Here is an 18,624-nt window from a genome sequence, read left to right on the forward strand (position 1 = left end):
GATGAATAATTTAGAAACTAAGATGTACAAATACCAATCTGAATGTTTAAATTTTTTGCATGATTTTTATGAAACAAAAGCAGGGGGAAATTTCCTTTTATTTGGTACAATGAGAATATAACCATATTAGCATATGAAAGCTATTAGTAGTAAAACAAGAAAGAAATGCAGCTCACATGGAACCGGTTAACACAGCAGTTATCACGGTCAGCACTTGACCCCCATTATATCCTTTCTCCAGTATCATCTTAGCCCCAAACCATACAGCCAAAGCGTAAGTGCAGAAGACTACAAACAGAGCCGTGCCAAGACCAAGACCAGAAGCCAAGCCTTCTTGAACGCCTGAATTGTAAGCTTTTAAAACAAATTTCTTGTAACTAATTATAGCTTGCTTCTCACCGGTGAATGATGCAACCTAGACAACAATCAAGTTCAATGTCATGATTTTTATAAAACTCAAAAGCAGAACCAAACACATTATTTCAAGATAAAACTCCAAAATATCCCAGGCGCATATTTTGTTATGACAACATGACATACTGTTCTGATTGAGCCAATCGTCTGTTCAACCACATTTGCTGCTTTTGCATAAGCACTTTGTCCCCGGGACGCCATCTTGGATAAGACGATGGACACAACTGCACCAGATGCCACAAGAAGAGGAATAGAGGATAACATGACAAGGGTTAGAAGCCACCCTTTGATAAATGCGATCACAAAACCTCCGATGAATGTAGAAATCAGTTGCAAAAATTTCCCAACCTGCACAAACACAATTTTTAAACCCCTGGATCTTGTGCACAAAGATATGCAAAACTCAGGATCATTGCTTTTGATGCAACTGTAACAGCACTTTAGTACCTTCTCACCCATTGCATCCTGTATTAGGACGGTGTCACCAGACATTCTGCTAACAACCTCGCCAGTGTTTGTTTCCTTATCAAAGAATGCAACATCTTGCCTCAGAATAGTCTTCAGATACAAACCCCTTATTCGTGCAGCCTGTCGCTCCCCCGTCACCATCCAACAAGCCACCTCTGACAAACAACAAAACATATTTCTCAACTCAACAACTGATACTGATGAACAAAAGAACAATAAGCAACAAAATTTTGAAGTGATTGGAGTATCCAATGTACTTACGAAAGAAAGCTGCCACAGCCGCACCCAGTGCCAAGTAGACAAATTTTAGACAGACCTAAAATTTGGAGGAAACCAATTTATAAGATCTTCATGTAACAATTTTAAGATGTCAGAAGAGAAAGAACAGGGTTGCTAATACATCCCTTAACATAGGTTAATACTCAATTCAAGCTCCAGTAGATTATTATATAAGCAGCTGAAATATATCAAATTCTTATCTCTGAAAAGTATTTAAATCATAAGTCTTAAAATTTAAATCACATCTTTCAATCAAAAGGTTGGACCTTATCAATTACAACTTATGCAGAATATCTGTACCTTGGAAACTGTATCAACTATGTTGGGGCTATTCTGGTTTTGTCCAAAAGAATTGGTCAATTCCCCGAATAGCAGAGCCATAAGGGGCATACATATCCCATTCCCAACGGCACCGATTGTGCCAAGGATCATCAGCAAAATATCAGTGGAATCTGCAAATGAGAACAGTTTCCGAAATGGAACAGTGTTAGTTTTCTCATCCCCTTTGCTCTTCTTTGAGTCTTCTTGATCACCATTCATGCTGGAGGTTTTCTCTTCTTCTGCATTGCTTTTTGATGTGGTGGCTGCATCTGTATTTGTTTGGCTACCCAAGCCATTCTCCACTGCCATTTTATCCAAGATCCTAATGCAATTTTTAGTTACTTTAATCAGGATAAACGGAATCTATTTGGCCCCTGAAGCACACAATTAATGGTTGAAATCAGTAACTTATAAGCCAAGCTGGAAATTTCAAACTAGTGGGACTTATAGAAATACTAACTTAGCATCACTAACCGATAAAATGAAATATATGAGAAGTTAAAAAGATAATAGTACAACAGGGAATTGACCTAGCATCTTTGTCTTGAATTCAACTAAAGTGGCCATTTAAGAAACGAAAGGGAAAGTTTAGCACAAAAAACAAACGGAAGGGAAATATTGTACTTATTTTTATGTTGAACTTCTCAGATGCAAAATCATTGTTCATGTTCTATAGATTTAGATGTTAATATCTTAAACTAATATTAGAGTACTCTACAAATAGTGAAGCTAAGCTGATTTAGACTATTGATATTATCGTTTCCAGGATAAGTCAGGTTGAGCAGACACTGACTGTTTGTAGTTCTGTTTGTCTTGTGAATAAAATTTCTTGTTCATCAAAAAAGGATAAGTCAGGTTGAAGCAGACACTGACAGAAACTAAATCAGCAGGAAGCTAAAGATGTCAATCAAGCCCTCGTTTTTACTCCACCAGAAGAAACAAAAGAAGAGACAAAAATTGTTTCTAATCATTCAGCATACAGTTAGAGAATGTAGCCAAATTAATCACAGCCAATGCAAATTCGGTATCTTTACAATCTTGATCACACCAAAATGGTATCAAATTTTCTTCTACAAAGGCATCCCATGAAGTGCAAACAAATAACAAAGATGTGTGTGTGAGAGAGAGAGAGAGAGAGAGAGAGGTGGTTTATTATAGTCTGCAGCTTGGAATAACAGTTTTTGCAACTTGTCAGTAGCATATATTCTTTGGTTCTGAAGAAAACGTTATTCATCCAAAAAAATTCCAACTTCAAAAAGGTGCCCATGAAGCATGATGGGTCCAAAAAAGGGAACAAACAACGTAGAATGAAGAAACTTTGTTATGCTTTGGCAGGATCAGATCTCTGCAACCCCATGGCTCCCAATCAAAAACATCTAAAACCTCTGATAATTCTGAACTTTCCAATCAAGACAACCATAAGCATTTCATTCAATTATCGTAGTTATATCATGATAGAGCATTTAATGAACAAAAGTACAAAAACCCATGCGACAAAGGTATTGAGAAAGATAAATTGCCGAGAAAGATAATAAAAAAAAAAAAAAGGGTACCTTAAAAATGACCAGTGTCTGAGATCCACAAGTGCTACCTTATTAGTGCACTTTTAAGGAACGTCTGTTTTTTATTTAGCTGTTCAAGTACATATATATATATATCTATATGCACTTTGTCTTTGCTTGAAGTGCAAGCACAACTATTTAAAAGCCTGCCACTATTCATAGATTTCACATGAGGCTAGAGGTGTTGGTCAAAAGCGCCAAATATCCTACTTGTCAACCAAATTTGATTTTTCTTTTTTTTTTTTGTAGTTATTCTTTCTTGACTATTCTTTATTTCTTCGTTTTCTTCAAATATTAATTAGTACTAGTTGCCAACCCGTGCTATGCACGGGAACCTACCTATTTATGTGGTAAACTAAATTGATTTTATAAAATTTTAAATTGATTAAGAAACTATATTATTGCATGAATTGCTCTTGTATAACTTCAATTTGTGTTACAATTTGATAAAGAAGTCATTGTTTGAACGTGGAATGACTTACGAAAAATATTAAAGAATAGTTCATGACTATAAACTTATAACTATTGAAAAGAATCAAAAGATTAAGAGCTTAAAAATTATAAAAATATATGTGTGTGTGACTACACAACAGAGAAATATAAGAGAAAAATTTGTTACACTCAAAATAATAATTCATGGTTATAATTATTGAAATTTTCCAGATAGTTTTGGATATTACAAAAATATAACTCAAAAAGTCAGATGTTAAAACTTCCAAAAGGCCAAAAAATATTAAGGAATCATAAGATTTACATCCTATAAATTATTGAAACAAAACTATATATATATATATATGATTTTATAATAGAGAAATATAAAAGAAAAATTGATTACCTTCAAAAGAATAATACATGGTATAGTTGTTGAAATCTGCTAAACATGTTCAAATATTGCAAAAACTAACACAAAATATATGACTATTCAAAAGAGAAAAATAAGAAGAAGAAAAAAGTATATGAACCTATAAAGTAATTAGTTTTGAATTTTAATGGGTCTAAACTTTAAACAATGAAAAAAAATCACATGCTAGGTTGTGTTCCTAGCAACCTTGAAAGTAAAAGTAAAGGGAAAAAAAAACCATGAAATACCATCAGCCAATAAGTTTTAATGGGTTTAAACTACAAACAATGAACAAAAATAATCATAAACAATCATAGGTGCAGGGTTTGGTTACCAAGATCAGATGGTTGTAAAACACAACATTTCAACATTGATTTAGGGTTATGCAGAAGGCAACATAAATGACAGAAAATTGTTTTTACATTGTCTGCTATGCCAACCATCTAAATATATTAATTCCAAAAAAAATTAAATAAAATAATTCCTAGAATTATATGAGATAATTAAGAAGAACATCAAGCCCTTGCGTGGATGTTATTTGTGGACGGCTGTCCATCACTGCAATTCATAGACTTTGTTGTTAATAAGACAATCGAGTTCAAAACTAAAAGCAATTACGTGGCCTTTGTACTACAGGATTTGTTCTCGTTGAAGAATCAACTTGCTTCCTGCTATGGCTTCAATTTGATATGTGTGTTTTCTTTGTGAAAATTTGAGTGAGTATGAAGGGTTTCGACCTTGGTAGAAGTTTATATTTGTGAAAATTTTTGTTATAGAATTTTAGTTGAAATAGAATTTTCAAGCTTTTGAAACATATATCTAATAGAATTTTATTTAAACTAAACTATTGTAATACTTGATAAGATATAAAACCAAAAATAAAAAGAATCTAAAATAAAAAGAAAAAGAAAAAGAAAATAGTGATGACGTGGAAAATTGTGGGACCTCCAAAGGCTATTTTCAAGCTTTTGAAACATATATCTAATAGAATTTTATTTAAACTAAACTATTGTAATACTTGATAAGATATAAAACCAAAAATAAAAAGAATCCAAAATAAAAAGAAAAAGAAAAAGAAAATAGTGATGACGTGGAAAATTGTGGGAGCTCCAAATGCTATTTTCAAGCTTTTGAAACATATATCTAATAGAATTTTATTTAAACTAAACTATTGTAATACTTGATAAGATATAAAACCAAAAATAAAAAGAATCTAAAATAAAAAGAAAAAGAAAATAGTGATGACGTGGAAAATTGAACCAAAAATAAAAAGAATCTAAAATAAAAAGAAAAAGAAAATAGTGATGACGTGGAAAATTGTGAGAGCTCCAAAGGTTTCGGTTTTATATATATATATATATATTAGCCACAAACCTGCGCGTTGTGCATGATAATTATTTTTATGGTAGTTTTATTAAATTTTTTTTATACAATTTAAACTAATTTAATAAAGAGTAATGTATTTTGTAATTATATTTTTATTCATTATAAGAATAATCATAAATGTAATATAGAAACAATCATAAATCATAAATTTAATAATTTTTGTTGTACTAAAATGAAAAAAAATACAATTTTTCTCAAAAATTCTAAAGGCAATTTAACAAAAATATTTATTTTTTAATAAAAGTTATTTATAACATTTTGTGAATCATTAAAAAGAAAATAAAATTTAGAAATTATTCTTTTAGTTTTAAACAAACTTTCTCAAACTTATTTTTTCTGCCTACAATCCAAAACACTGAAAAAAGTAACTAAAAAAATTAATAAAACTTAACTATGATTAATTGAACCAATTAGGAAAAAAAATTGTTATTTATAATCTACTAAGGTTATTTTCTTTGCGGAAATTGTAATTTCGTCCACCCAAAACATATTATCAAATAATCAATTATTAGCAAAATCTAAGAATTAAATTTTTATATATGCATTGTTATAAAATAATAATAATAATAATTAAAGTAAAATTGCGAAAGATAAAATTTGTCTCTCATCCAATAACTTTTGTTTAGCCAACCTATGCTTTTCTCTAAATAAATTGCATTATAGAGTACTTTGTCTACCACAAAGGATTAAAAAATACACAAAAATGATTAAAGTCTCATAGTTTAACATCTAAATTGAGCACTATAAAAATCATGCTATCAAATTACAGTAGCTACCAAATTAAATTATCCAAATCATGCTATGTATTAGAATAATATTATATTTTTCTATTTAATCCTTTATAATGCAATAGGATAACATTTAACAATCAAAGAGAGAGAGAGAGAGAGAGCAGGGGCATAGCCAGGAATACATGCTTGGGGGGGCCGGGTTGTAACAGAGATATACCAAATATAATTTTTAAGTCTATTGGATACAAAATTATCAACTTTTATATATTATCATATACTTGAACATGTTGGGAATTCGACCGAAATTTCAAACCTGTGAGAAACAAAAAAATAGAAAAAACAAAACGCCAAAAGTAAAACAATCACACGCACAAGACAGTATTTACGTGGTTCGGCAATTTGCCTACGTCCACAGAGTTGCAGGGATTTCACTATTATCAAAGAAAATTACAATGTGCGGCTACAGTGTTTTTCTTTCTCAAAAACAACAACAAGACAAAACCCCAATCACCAAAAAAAACAGCTTTTATATCCTGCGCACAGGATTCACAATGGGTTACAAAACGGGCCAAAAAATTTTTGTCGGCCCAAGCCTCCGCTCCATGGACTAAGCCTCAGTAAATCTCCCATTATTCGGGTCAGGTCGGGTCATCAACCGAATCAAATCATGCCTGACGACGATTTTTCATGGAATAAAATTCATCCATTATCATCTCTATAGTGAAATTCCCTGCAATTTCCTTCTCTATATAAATTATCATATTATCTGCCAAAAACTCATCCTCCATTCTATTGCGAAGTCTTGTTTTTAACAACTTCATAGCTGAGAAACTGGAAGGGTCAACACAAGACGAATAAGTCTATCAATCAAAAAATATATGTGAGACTTTCCTGAAATTTTTAATCCCCTACATAGCTCGGAAATTGTACTCATATTCTGAAAATCTGGATGTTTTATCACATCAAGCTCATAATGTCGCAATTGAGACTCCAAAAGTTCTTGTTCATGTTCAGTGAAATCTTGAGGATAATATTTCTTAACCAAATTGCATATATCAACAATCTTGAATAATCTAAAAGCATCCTTGGGATTTAAAGCTGAACTAAGAATGACAAGTTCCGTTGTTAGCTCACAAAATCTACTTTTCAATTCTTGCAATTGAAAGTCTATTGCAACTGTAAATATGCCAATTCTAAAATGATGTTCCATTGTTAAATCGTCATCTTGACGACGATATCTACCTCGACCTTTAGTGTAACGAGCATTCATATCAGGAATATCAATTTCATGTTGCTCACAAAATGATATAACACTAGCCAGTAAAGGCTCCCATCCATCATCTCTCAACTTTTGAATAAGTGATTTTGTAGTTGAAACTAAATGCATGGCATTTAAAAGGTCTTGAGATTGTTGTTGCAAAGCTTGACAAAGAACATTAGTAATTCCCATTATCTCTTTCATCAAATGCAAGATTAAAATAAATTCAAATGATGTTAATACCTGATAAGCTCCATCGGCATCACCGCGTTGTTTATAATTAGCTCCTTCCTCAGAAATAGTGTTGATAACTTTGCAAGTAGCATCAAACATTTTAATCAAACTACAAATAGATTGAAAATAAGATCCCCACCTAGTATCTCCAGCTCGTTGCAAAGTACCAATCTGGTTTGCACCTCTTCCAGTCTCAATTTCATTAGAAGCAATCATATTCTCAACTTGTTCTGCTTGAGCATGTTGCAATTCATCACTACGCTTACTAGAACCAACAACAATATTGATAATATTGACCAAATGATCAAAGAATTGATGAACATCTTTTACTTCTCTAGATGTTGTAACTAGAGCTAATTGCAACCTATGAGCCATACAATGTACATAATAAGCATATGGACAATCTTTAAGAAAAAGAGCTTGTAATCCATTCCATTGACCACGCATGTTACTAGCCCCATCATATCCTTGACCTCGAATATTTTCAATGTGGAGGTTATAACGAGAAAGGACAGCACATACCTCATTCTTTAAAGTCAATGCAGTAGTGTCTCTAACATGCACAACATAAAAAAAACGCTCTTTAATAAAACCTTCTTTATCAACAAATCTCAAAATGATGGCCATTTGCTCTCTCTTCGACTCATCCCGAGCTTCATCAACAAGAATGCAGAATTTTGCATCTCCAATTTCTTCACGAATAGCATTTCGCACATTATTAGCAAGAATATGCAAAATCTCCTTTTGAATTGTGGGTGATGTATATTTGGCATTTCCAGGAGCATTTTCCAAGACAACACTAGCTACTTTGTCATTAAAAGTTGATGTCAATTTTATCAATTCAATAAAATTGCCTCTATTTTTTGAATCAAGGCTTTCATCATGACCTCTAAAAGCACAAGCTTGGAATGCTAGCCATCGAGCACACTCTATTGAGGTTTTGAGCCGCAACCGATTATTCTCTAATTCTTTTGACGTTTGTTTCTCAATTAGCTTGTCAATATGTCGTGAATAATTCTGTAAATCCTCGCAACATTTCACAGCATTTTTATGTGGAGAGTTTGGTTCTTTCCCTTCATGACGAATTAAAGGACAATTCATTCCATCTTTCACCTTTTTCCAATTATTAAAACCTGTTGAAATGAACACATCTGATCCGGGACGACCTATTGGTTTCTTACTAAAAAGGTAGCAAGGAAAACAATATAATGCATCCGTTGTAGGTGAGTATTCCAACCAATCCTTATGTGAAACAAACCATGAAGGTTGAAATCGACGACGATGAGTATCATCATTGTATGGATAGACTATATTTTCAGGTTGGTATGGACCTTCTATGAGATAAGCTAGTCGAATTTCATCTTGTTTGTTGATAGGAAATTCACATATTTGTTTACGTGTTCCTGGATCACGATCTATCTCTTCAGATTGAAGTTTTGGACATTTGGAGGTGTGTTCATCAGGCATCGAAGTATTAACATTTGTTTCTACAGCCACAGGTGTCCTAATTTCTAAATTGCTAACATCTTTTTTCTTAAAGAATGCATCAATTGTTTTTCGTTTGCTCATAATTCTTTTAACTTTAAGAATATGACTCAATTAACCTGAAAAGAATTTTAAAAAATAAAATTTTAATTAGAAATTTTTGCTTCGTTATATGAATATTATTCATACTCAAGGAAAAAACAAAATTTTTACTATAATTTAAACAGTCGACCCATTTTTAATACAACTTTAATTAATAATAACCCCTCAAATAATTTAATTAATTTATCTTTTATAATGTATTGGTTAATTTAATTATATAACTTTAATTATTGTTGTTTAGCATAACAATAAACTATATTGTTTTAATTTATTTGTCATTAATTATAATGCTTTAATCCTAGTTGGTAATTACGCAATATAGTTTTAATTTATTTGTCATTAATTTTAGCATAACATATCCTTTGTTACAATTCCTAAAATATAGCAATAAATAATTAAACAATTCTTAAAAATTTGCAATAAATAATAGCTAATAATTTAATTACTAACTTTTGAATAAATATTAATTATTATTTAATAATGTTGGTTTACACTAAAAACTAACACATTGACCATTGACCAACAATGAGGAATAACCGGATAAGATAAAGACAAACAGGAAAAAAAAAAAAAAAAATCAACCAATGAATGATTGAGATGTATTCAGCCAAAAAAATAAAAAGAATGAGTGAGAATGTGAGATGATATTAAAGCTAAAAGAATAAAAGGGCTAGGCAGAACAGGATTCATAAACAGTCTAAACTCTAAAGCATTCGGTGAGATAGAGAGAGACTGAGAGAGAGAGAGAGAGAGAGAGAGTCAGAGAGAAATACCTTGAGGGAGGGCCGGACTGCTGGAGCCGGAGCCGGAGCGGAGGAAGCAACTAGTCAACGGCAGATCTCCGACGGCGATGAGTGATGACCGATCTACCGTCTGGCGTCGACGATCTACAAAGATTTCGTTCCATTTTTCATTTTAGTGACAGTGAGAGAGAAAAAGAGAGAAAAAGAGAGAAATACCCTTGAGGGAGGGCCGGAGGGAGCACCGGAGCAGAGGCCGATCTCCGATCTGCGATGAGGGACGAGCGACGACGGCGACGACGAGCGAGCTGCGGCGTCGCGGCGACGTGACCGTGGGTTTGCTGGGGTTTGGTTTTTATTTGTGTATTTGGGAATTTTTTTTTTTTTAGATAAAAACCTCTGTCTCTCTGTGTTCGTTGTGTTTCTCTCTGTGTTTGGTTTGCTGTTGAGTGTTGAGTTTGGTTTGCTGTTGAGCTTGATTTGCTCTGTATAGGCAGTATCGGGCATTGTGGTATCTGCCACCGATTTGATTTCTCTGCCAGCGACGTGATGGTTGGATTTTCTGTAATATTTTTTTTTTTCACGGTTGAGACGTGATGGTTGGATTTTCTGTAATATTTTTTTTTTTTTTCACGGTTGAGAATGCGTGGGCTTGCCGTGAGCGAGCTACTGGGCTCACCGTGGGCTTAGCTTGCCTTGGGCTTCTCTGTGAATTTTTTTTTTTCAGATTTTAGTTCAATTTTATTGGGTTTTTTTTTTTTTTTTTTTTTTTTGCTTGAAAGTAGAACAGATAATTTTTTTTTTTTTATTTAATCTGAGGATGTTACTAATTTTTGATTGAGGCCTGGGAGAATGGGTGAGAAATTGGGAGGGGGGGCCGGCTGCCTAAGGTTGGGGGGGCCTAATTATTTTTTCTTCATAGGCTAATGGGAAATTTTTTTTTTTTGCAGGGGCCTCGGCCCCCCCAAGCCACTATGTGGCTCCGCCCCTGAAAGAGAGAGAGAGAGAGAGAGAGAGAGAGAGAACTGAATCGCATTAACCTAAAGTAGATTAAAGAATATAAAAAAAATTATCAACCTAAAGCGAAGATGCAAGAAAAATAAAAAATAAAATTCACTCAAAAATTGTGTGTGTGTGTGTGTGTGTGTGAGAGAGAGAGAGAGAGAGAGAGAGAGAGAGAGAGAGAGAACCTTTTTTTTGTAAGGAAAAACTATGCATGGAATGAATGAGATAGTGACAAATTTATAGTAAGAAAGTGTGAATAAGAAGAGACAAAAATAGAGGAAGATGAAGGGAAAGATGAAGAATGATATTAATGTAGAGAGTAGTGGGGAGATGAGAAGGTGAGAGAATGAGAGAAGGAGAAAGGTTAGAGAAGTAGTGGGGAGATGAAAAGGTAAGGGAGGAAGAAAGGTTAGAGAAGTGTAAATATGAAATAAAAAAAATTATAAATAATTATAAGAAAATGGAAAAAAAAAAAGAAAAAAAAAAAAAAGATGATGACGTGGACGTTGACGTGGCTCAACGTGAGCGCAGCAGCATTAAACGCTACGCTTCAGCTTTTAGTAATATATTGATAGTACATATCTTCTTGAAGAAAACTGAAAAGGCAACTAACCCTACTGGCATGTGTTTTTTTTATTCTTTTTTATGACGAAAAACGAAAGACAACTTTGAAACGCCTCTTAATTTGAGATTTGACCAACAGTCACTCTTCTAGAAATGACTAAACAATATTAGACACACTGTCCTTAGTTTCTTACTCAATAAGAAAAACAGTATTTCATCGAAAAAATAATAATAATAACGAGACAATAATAATAATGAGACGTAAATGTATTTTTGGTCTCTACATTTTGAGTCATTTCTCAATTTAGTCATTAAATTAATTTTGCTCTTAGGTCAGTCCCTAACTTTTTAAAATTGTTTTTAAAATGATCCATACCGTCAATCCAGCTACGGAAAAAGCTGAGGTGGCAAATAGCATGTCCTACTTGCTGACATAGTACTGACGTGGATATTAAAATATTATTAAAAAACTTATTTAGAATTTTTGAAATGCCACGTCAGATTTAAATTAATAAAAAATTAAAACAAAAATCCAGGTCAGCAATTTTAAAATAAATAAACATTAATTTAATTAAATTAAGAAATAAAAGCTTTTTCAGTTTAAAAAATTGAGTTCCTATCAATTCAAATCGAAAAGAAAGGGCCTTTTCTCTGGAGACGAGGAGGTTTTGGTGTCGTGCTGAGTCTGAGTGGTCATGACCGCTAAGTTCTCCATCTTGTAGCCCCTGTTCTTCGATCTCACTGGCGGAGGAGGAAGACTAGCTAGCGAGGGAGGAGGGAGGATGAAGCAGAAGTTAGTCTTGGCTTTGGGACCATGGAGGATGAGGGCGGCCTCATTGTAGGCTAGAGCGGCTTCCTCCGTCGTGTCGAAGGTGCCCAACCACTTACGAGTCTTCTTCCAAGGGTCTCGGATCTCCGCCACAAAACGGCCCCACAGCCTCTTCCGGACGCCTCTGGGTTTAGGGTTTGAACGAGTTGTTGGTTTGAATGGCTTTTGAGTCTTGGGTTGGTTTCAAAGTTTCGGTGGTGTTGTTTTGGTGGTCGGTGGTGTTGTTTCGTTAGTTGGTGATGTTGTTTTGGTGATTGCATCAAGTTTGAATGGGTTGTGGGCCATGGCTTTGAATGAGTTGTGAATCATGGGTTGATTTAAGAATTGATTTATGATTTGGCTGGCTAGTTTGGTGGTTCAATAGTGGTTCGGTGGTGATTGGTTGAGATATGGGTTTGGGGTTTGGTTGAGATCTGGGTTTGGAGTTTGGTTCTTTGTTTTGGAGATTAATTATGGGGAAGAACACAAAGATCAAGAACATGTTTAGAAAAAATAATGAATGGAATTTAAAAAAAAAAAAAAAAAGACAAGAAAGATATTTGATTAATTTATTTTGTTTTGATGTATTTAGTTATAAAGAAAGCTCAAGAAAGATATAGAAAATGATAAGAAAATAAATATTAATTTGCTAAGAATATGAATCATACTATGAGGAAGAACACAAAAAACATGTTCTTCTGGAAAAAAAAAAAAAAAATTAGATTTAATTTTTTTTTTTTTTTTTTGGGATAGGAACTCAATTTTTTAAATTGAAAAAGCTTTTTTTTAAATTTAATTAAATTAATGTTTATTTATTTATTTATTTTAAAATTTCTGACCTCAATTTTTGTTTTAATTTTTTATTAATTTAAATCTGACGTGGTATTTCAAAAATGCTAAATAAGTTTTTTTAATAATATTTTAATATCCACGTCAGCGTCATATCAACAAGTAGGACACGCCATTTGCCACCTTAGCTTTTTCTATAATTGGGTTGATGGTAGGAACCATTTTAAAAACGATTTTAAAAAGTCAGGGATTGACCTAGAAGTAAAATCAGTTTAGGGACCAAATTGAGAAATGACCCAAAATGTAGGGACCAAAAGTGCATTTACGTCTAATAATAAATAAGCAAAACAATAAATCTTGTATACAATTTTAACTTGGGTACCGCTTAATTTGCTGAAATTAAAAAATTATTGTTGAAAGTATCATAAATAAAGGTAAAAGTTAGTTGAAATAGTACAGTAAGTTCATAAATAGTGTCAAAAAGTGTAGTGAAATCCATGAATAGTAGCAAAAATAAGTTGAATATTAAAATAATTTTAATTTTTCATCTGCACTCAAAGTGTGCATTTGGGAACCAATTAAAAATTAAAATTATTTTACTATTCAACTTATTTTTACTACTATTCATGACTCCACTGTACTTTTTGGTACTATTCATGAGTCTCACTGTATTATTTCAATTAACTTTTACCTTTATCTATAGTACTTTCAACCCTACTGTACTATTTCAATTAACTTTTACATTTATCTTCAATACTTTTAATAATAAGTTTTCAATTTCAGCAAAATAAACGGTATCCAAACACACCCTTAAGTTTTTTTTTTTTTTTTTTTTTTGAGTTATGTATTTAAATTTAATTCGAGATTAATCTCAATCTTTCTCTTTCTCTTTTTCTTTTTCTTTTTCCTTTTTTTTCCTTTTCTCTTTTATAAGGAAAATCTATGTTAAGCTTTATTTAGTTATCTCACTAACTTAAAATTTCAAGAATATTGTTAAAGAATGAAATACTATATATACTACCTTAAAAAACCGAGGTGATTAATGGTAAAATTTGTTTAGATGGACCACAATAGAACACTTGTACAAAATATTAGTATTTTTCTGATAAGGTTTTCTACTTAGAAAAATACAATACGCAAATATTTTTTTTTATAGTTGTTGAGATAATACGGTGATATCAATGCAATAAAAGAAATGTGATAGAGTAATTTTATTCTAATTACATTTTGTCGTGTCACCATAATATAATAGTTGTGAAAAATTTTGTCATCTTATATTATTCTAAGGAACAGTTGTAAAAAATTTTGTCATCTTATATTATGATAATGAAATGCCAAAAAGGATGCACTCATGATCCCACATGATTTTATTGAGTTGTTTGACATTGGACCTAAAAGATTGGAACCTTTTGACATAGCAATTAGAAATTACTTTGTAGTTGGACGAGAAAGTATTTTATGAGACCAAATATTATTTTAGACTCTACATTTTAAATTACTATTACTTTAATCTCTATATTTTAATAATAATCAATTTAATCCATAATATTTTTAGCTGGAATCTATTAAACAGTAAGTATTACCTATTAATTGCATATATTGAAAACTTAGAGAGAGAGAGAGAGAGAGAGAGTAGAATTTGGGTTTCAAGAGTCCCCATCTGCGGGAAGTCATCAAAGAACAGCTCCTTGAATTTGGGTTTCAAGAGTCCCCATCTGCGGGAAGTCATCAAAGAACAGCTCCTTGAATTTGGGTTTCAAGAGTCCCCATCTGCGGGAAGTCATCAAAGAACAGCTCCTTTACAACTCTCCCAATAATACAACCACTACCAATATTAATGACTTTAATTTTGGATTCTTCAAGCAAATAATAGCATGGGACCACCAATTAGACTTTAGACCCTAGGAAGAAAAAAAAAAGTAGAAAAAGCATCAATGATCGTACGTTGAAATTTAGTTATTACTCCTATCAAAAAAAAAAAAATTAGTTATCACTAATACTCCATATTTCTTTTTATATAATACTAAGCCACCTACAATTAAAAACGACCTATTGGCTATTTATTTGAACTTTGAACTTATTCTTTCTTTGGTACATTGTACTTTCGGCCCAGTACTTTAATTTTCTTTTAAACAAAATCAAAAGGAATTTATCTATATATATCATATTATATCATATTATATATAATAAAAGTTGGGCTTAGACGCCGTGGTTGCGCCAAGTGGCTTCACCAAATTGCAGAAATTTTAATAAATTTTTAGATTTTAAGAATAGATATATACATATTTTTTGGATAAATATGACAAATTAAGTAATGAAATAAAGTAATATTTGATTTACAACTATAGCAGTTGTGTTTATCTAAAATGTTATCAACAAAGTCTAAAATCAATAGACTCTTCATCTAATCCTTTTTTTTTAATTTAAATTATATTATCATGTGTAACAAAAAAACAAAATACGTACATGGTACACGTTAAAGTTGAAAAAATAATCTTAATTAAAAAAAAAAAAAAAAAAAAAACCAACAACATAGTACATGTTTCTATGATATTAAAAAAAAAAAAAAAAACAGATATAACTACACTTAAAAAGAAAATAGCAACAACAAAAAAAAAAAAAAAAAAAAAACATATAATAATAATACTACACATAAAAAGAACCTAATTTTTTATAAAAACAAAAACCAACAACATAGTACACATTTATATGATTTTAACTTCTCCTATAATTTCTAAGTTGATAAAAATCATAATTTGATTACAATCCAAATTCTATCATAATTTGATTACAATTCAAATTCTATCTTGATTTGATTACAATCCAAATTCTTCTTCTAATCCTTTATAAAAAAAATTCTTAATTAAAAAAAAAGGTAAAATCTAAGTTGATAAAAATCATAATTTAATTACAATCAAAATTTTATCTTTATTTGATTTCAATCTAAATTCTTTATCTAATCCTTTATAAAAATAAAAATAAAAATTTACTTAAAAAAACCCTACAACATAGCACACGTTTGAGTTGAAAAAAAAAATCTTATCAAAAAAAAAAGTTGAAAAACAAATCTTAATTAAAAAAAAAAACAGCAACATAGAGCACGTTTTTATGATTTTTTTTTTAAAAAAAAAATCTATATAGCTACACTTAAAAAGAAAACAGCCAATAAAAAAAACATATAATAATACACGTAAAAAGAAAATAGCTCTACCAATTAAGTTTGAATCCAAGAGAAATTGAGTTGAACTAAAACTCTTGAATCCAAGAGAAATTGAGTTGAACTAAAACTCTACTAAACCTACTCCACTCTACTATTTAAGAATGCTAAAATCAATACATAAAAAACCAAAACTAATTAAGTGAAGAACTACTAAATGAAGGATTTGGCTTCTTCAATGAGAATAGCTATCTTCTTTTTACTTTTTACATTTTTCTATTAATGTAGTTCAATTATTGCTTAAATTCTATGCTTTTTTAAAAATATTTTACATAATGCAATTCATCTTAATTATTGATGTATTTTTTTTGATTTAGTGTTCTTAATTGATTGTGCAGATTATTTCCTCACTTATAGCAATATCAAGATGGCTAGATACAAATGACAACATCAAAATAGTTAGACACAGGTAATTTATATGTAAACTTTTACACATTTACATTGCAATACAATTTTTCTTTTTCTTTATGTACTTTCATTTATCTATTTTTTAAATTATTTTGATTGTGATACTCTAGAAGGTCTAGATACTTATATTTTTTTCTGTAATTTATGGAATATTTGTTTTGGTCAAAATATTATCACTGAATCTATTTGGGATGGAGCTCATCTACAATATGAAATTATGAGATTTATGTGAGAAGAGCTATCTTCATTTTTTTTTTTTAGTTTCTATTTTTCTATTAAAGTAGTTCAATTATTGCTTAAATTATATGATTTAAAAAAAATTAGATAATGCAATTTATCTTAATTATTGATACTATTTTTTTATTTGGTGTTCTTAATTGATTATACAGATTATCTCCTCCCTTATGGAAACATTAAAGTGGTTATGATTGGTAATTTATAGATAAAATTTTACATTTATATTGTAGTCTAAATACTTACATTTTTTGTAATTTATGGTTTTTTTTTTTTGGTAGTTTATGGATTTTTTTTTGGCCATATATGCAAGAAATTTATCTATAATTAGAATGGAAAGATTTTTAAGTGCCACACACACACACACAATCAAATTACAATTTTAATACTAAGATCTTTTAAAAATTTAAAACTTACCATAATTTTTTAAAAATATTTTATAATATCTTTTTTTGCAAAAAAAAAATACTTACATAATATACATATTCCATGTACTTAATTTTGAAAATATTTTTACCATTTTATTTGTTATTAAATTTGATTATATTATCAAAAATAATAATAATTTATATATAAGTTTCTTTACTAAGCCGTGCATCGCACGGGCATAATACTAGTATATATATAAAACCGAAGCCTCTGCTAGCACCACAATTTTCCACGTCAGCACAATATTTAAAAAATAAAAAATAAAAATAAAAACATTATAACACCTCAAAACCCTAGCAACCTTACCCTCAAAACCCTAGTCACCTTACCTCTCTCTCAAGTTAAGAAATATAAAGCCACAGTTTCTGCAAACTCTCCCTCTCCAAACGTAAATATCAAATCCAACCATTTTAATTTCTCTTTATATTTTTGAGGCTTCTATAGAGTTATAGTGAGTTATGCTGATTTTGTTTTGTGTGTGTGTATAGATGGTCATAATACTCCGGTATTCCAAGAGAAGTTTGTATTTTCGTTAATTGAAGGCCTTAGAGAGATAAGTGTTGCAGTTTGGAACAGCAATACAAAAGACAATTTCATTGGTAGCGGAAAGTAATTACTTTGTCTCATATTTTTGTTTTTTGAATTGATTTTGTGTGCATTTTAGACCCTTTTGGATCAATTTTGTTAATTGGGTGTGTTTTTTTTTTTTTTTTTTTTTTTAGGGTCCAATTGGAGAAGGTTCTTTCAAAGGGTTACGACGACCGCACTTGGTGTCTGTATACTAATAGTGGGGGGTAAGTGCTATAAATTACTAACCCTTTTAAGTGTATAATATGTTTTTAAAATTATCTATAATATTTTTTCCTCCAAAAATTTTATCTCTTTAATTTTATTATATTATGTTTCTTAAGCTATAGACAGATTTTCTTTATTTCTTATTTTCAATAATAAATCATTTTATTGCAATACCAGTAATTGTTTGAGAAATCCAATATGTTCATATCTCTATAGAATAGAGAATAGTAGAAGCCAATTTTATTACAACTACTTAAATTGAGTTGACTTAATTCCGTACAATTACAAAGTATAGCATGAAAGATAATGGAATTAATTGTTGTAATTTTTATTTTCTTTCCATGTTTTGAATTTCCATGTTTTTATTATTGATGAGAAATTAAGGCTCAGTTATACAATATGTGTAAATTTTTCAGAAGGCTACTTTAAATAGTAAGTCAATGCGTCTCTTACATTTGGGTATTAGTTAGAATTATTTTCAAATGATTGTACCAATAAAAGTAAATGTGTATAAATTTTGTTTAACTATTCCGTGCATCGCACGGGTTAGCGAC

The 18,624-nt window shown here is 30.7% G+C and overlaps 2 protein-coding genes and 1 pseudogene across 6 annotated transcripts in view; all 3 read right to left on the reverse strand.

The window, feature by feature from the left end:
- The window catches only part of LOC126710503 (ABC transporter B family member 11-like), an 86,770-nt gene extending 83,637 nt beyond the window's left edge, over positions 1-3,133 (reverse strand). Inside the window, exon 1 of one of the 2 annotated variants that reach the window (XM_050410985.1) lies at positions 3,036-3,107. The gene's annotated coding sequence lies outside the window, so the exon portion shown is untranslated. Of the gene's footprint in view, positions 1-3,035 lie in introns of both variants that reach the window. The other variant, XM_050410987.1, reaches the window with a different exon arrangement.
- LOC126710501 (ABC transporter B family member 11-like) overlaps positions 1-18,624 on the reverse strand; it is a 51,417-nt gene that overhangs the window by 4,228 nt on the left and 28,565 nt on the right. Inside the window, exons 1-6 of one of the 4 annotated variants that reach the window (XM_050410977.1) lie at positions 3,036-3,162; positions 1,462-1,856; positions 1,144-1,198; positions 862-1,037; positions 541-762; positions 177-415 (exon numbers count right to left, since the gene is read on the reverse strand). In XM_050410977.1, the coding sequence (XP_050266934.1) occupies positions 177-415; positions 541-762; positions 862-1,037; positions 1,144-1,198; positions 1,462-1,791 (1,022 nt within the window). In that variant the 5' untranslated portion in view covers positions 1,792-1,856; positions 3,036-3,162. Of the gene's footprint in view, positions 1-176; positions 416-540; positions 763-861; positions 1,038-1,143; positions 1,199-1,461; positions 1,857-3,035; positions 3,163-18,624 lie in introns of those variants that run through there. The other 3 variants (XM_050410979.1, XM_050410978.1, XM_050410980.1) reach the window with 3 other exon arrangements.
- Positions 6,377-9,001, reverse strand: LOC126710504 (uncharacterized; annotated as a pseudogene).

This window comes from Quercus robur, chromosome 12, assembly GCF_932294415.1.
Source record: "Quercus robur chromosome 12, dhQueRobu3.1, whole genome shotgun sequence".
Classification (NCBI taxonomy): domain Eukaryota; kingdom Viridiplantae; phylum Streptophyta; class Magnoliopsida; order Fagales; family Fagaceae; genus Quercus; species Quercus robur.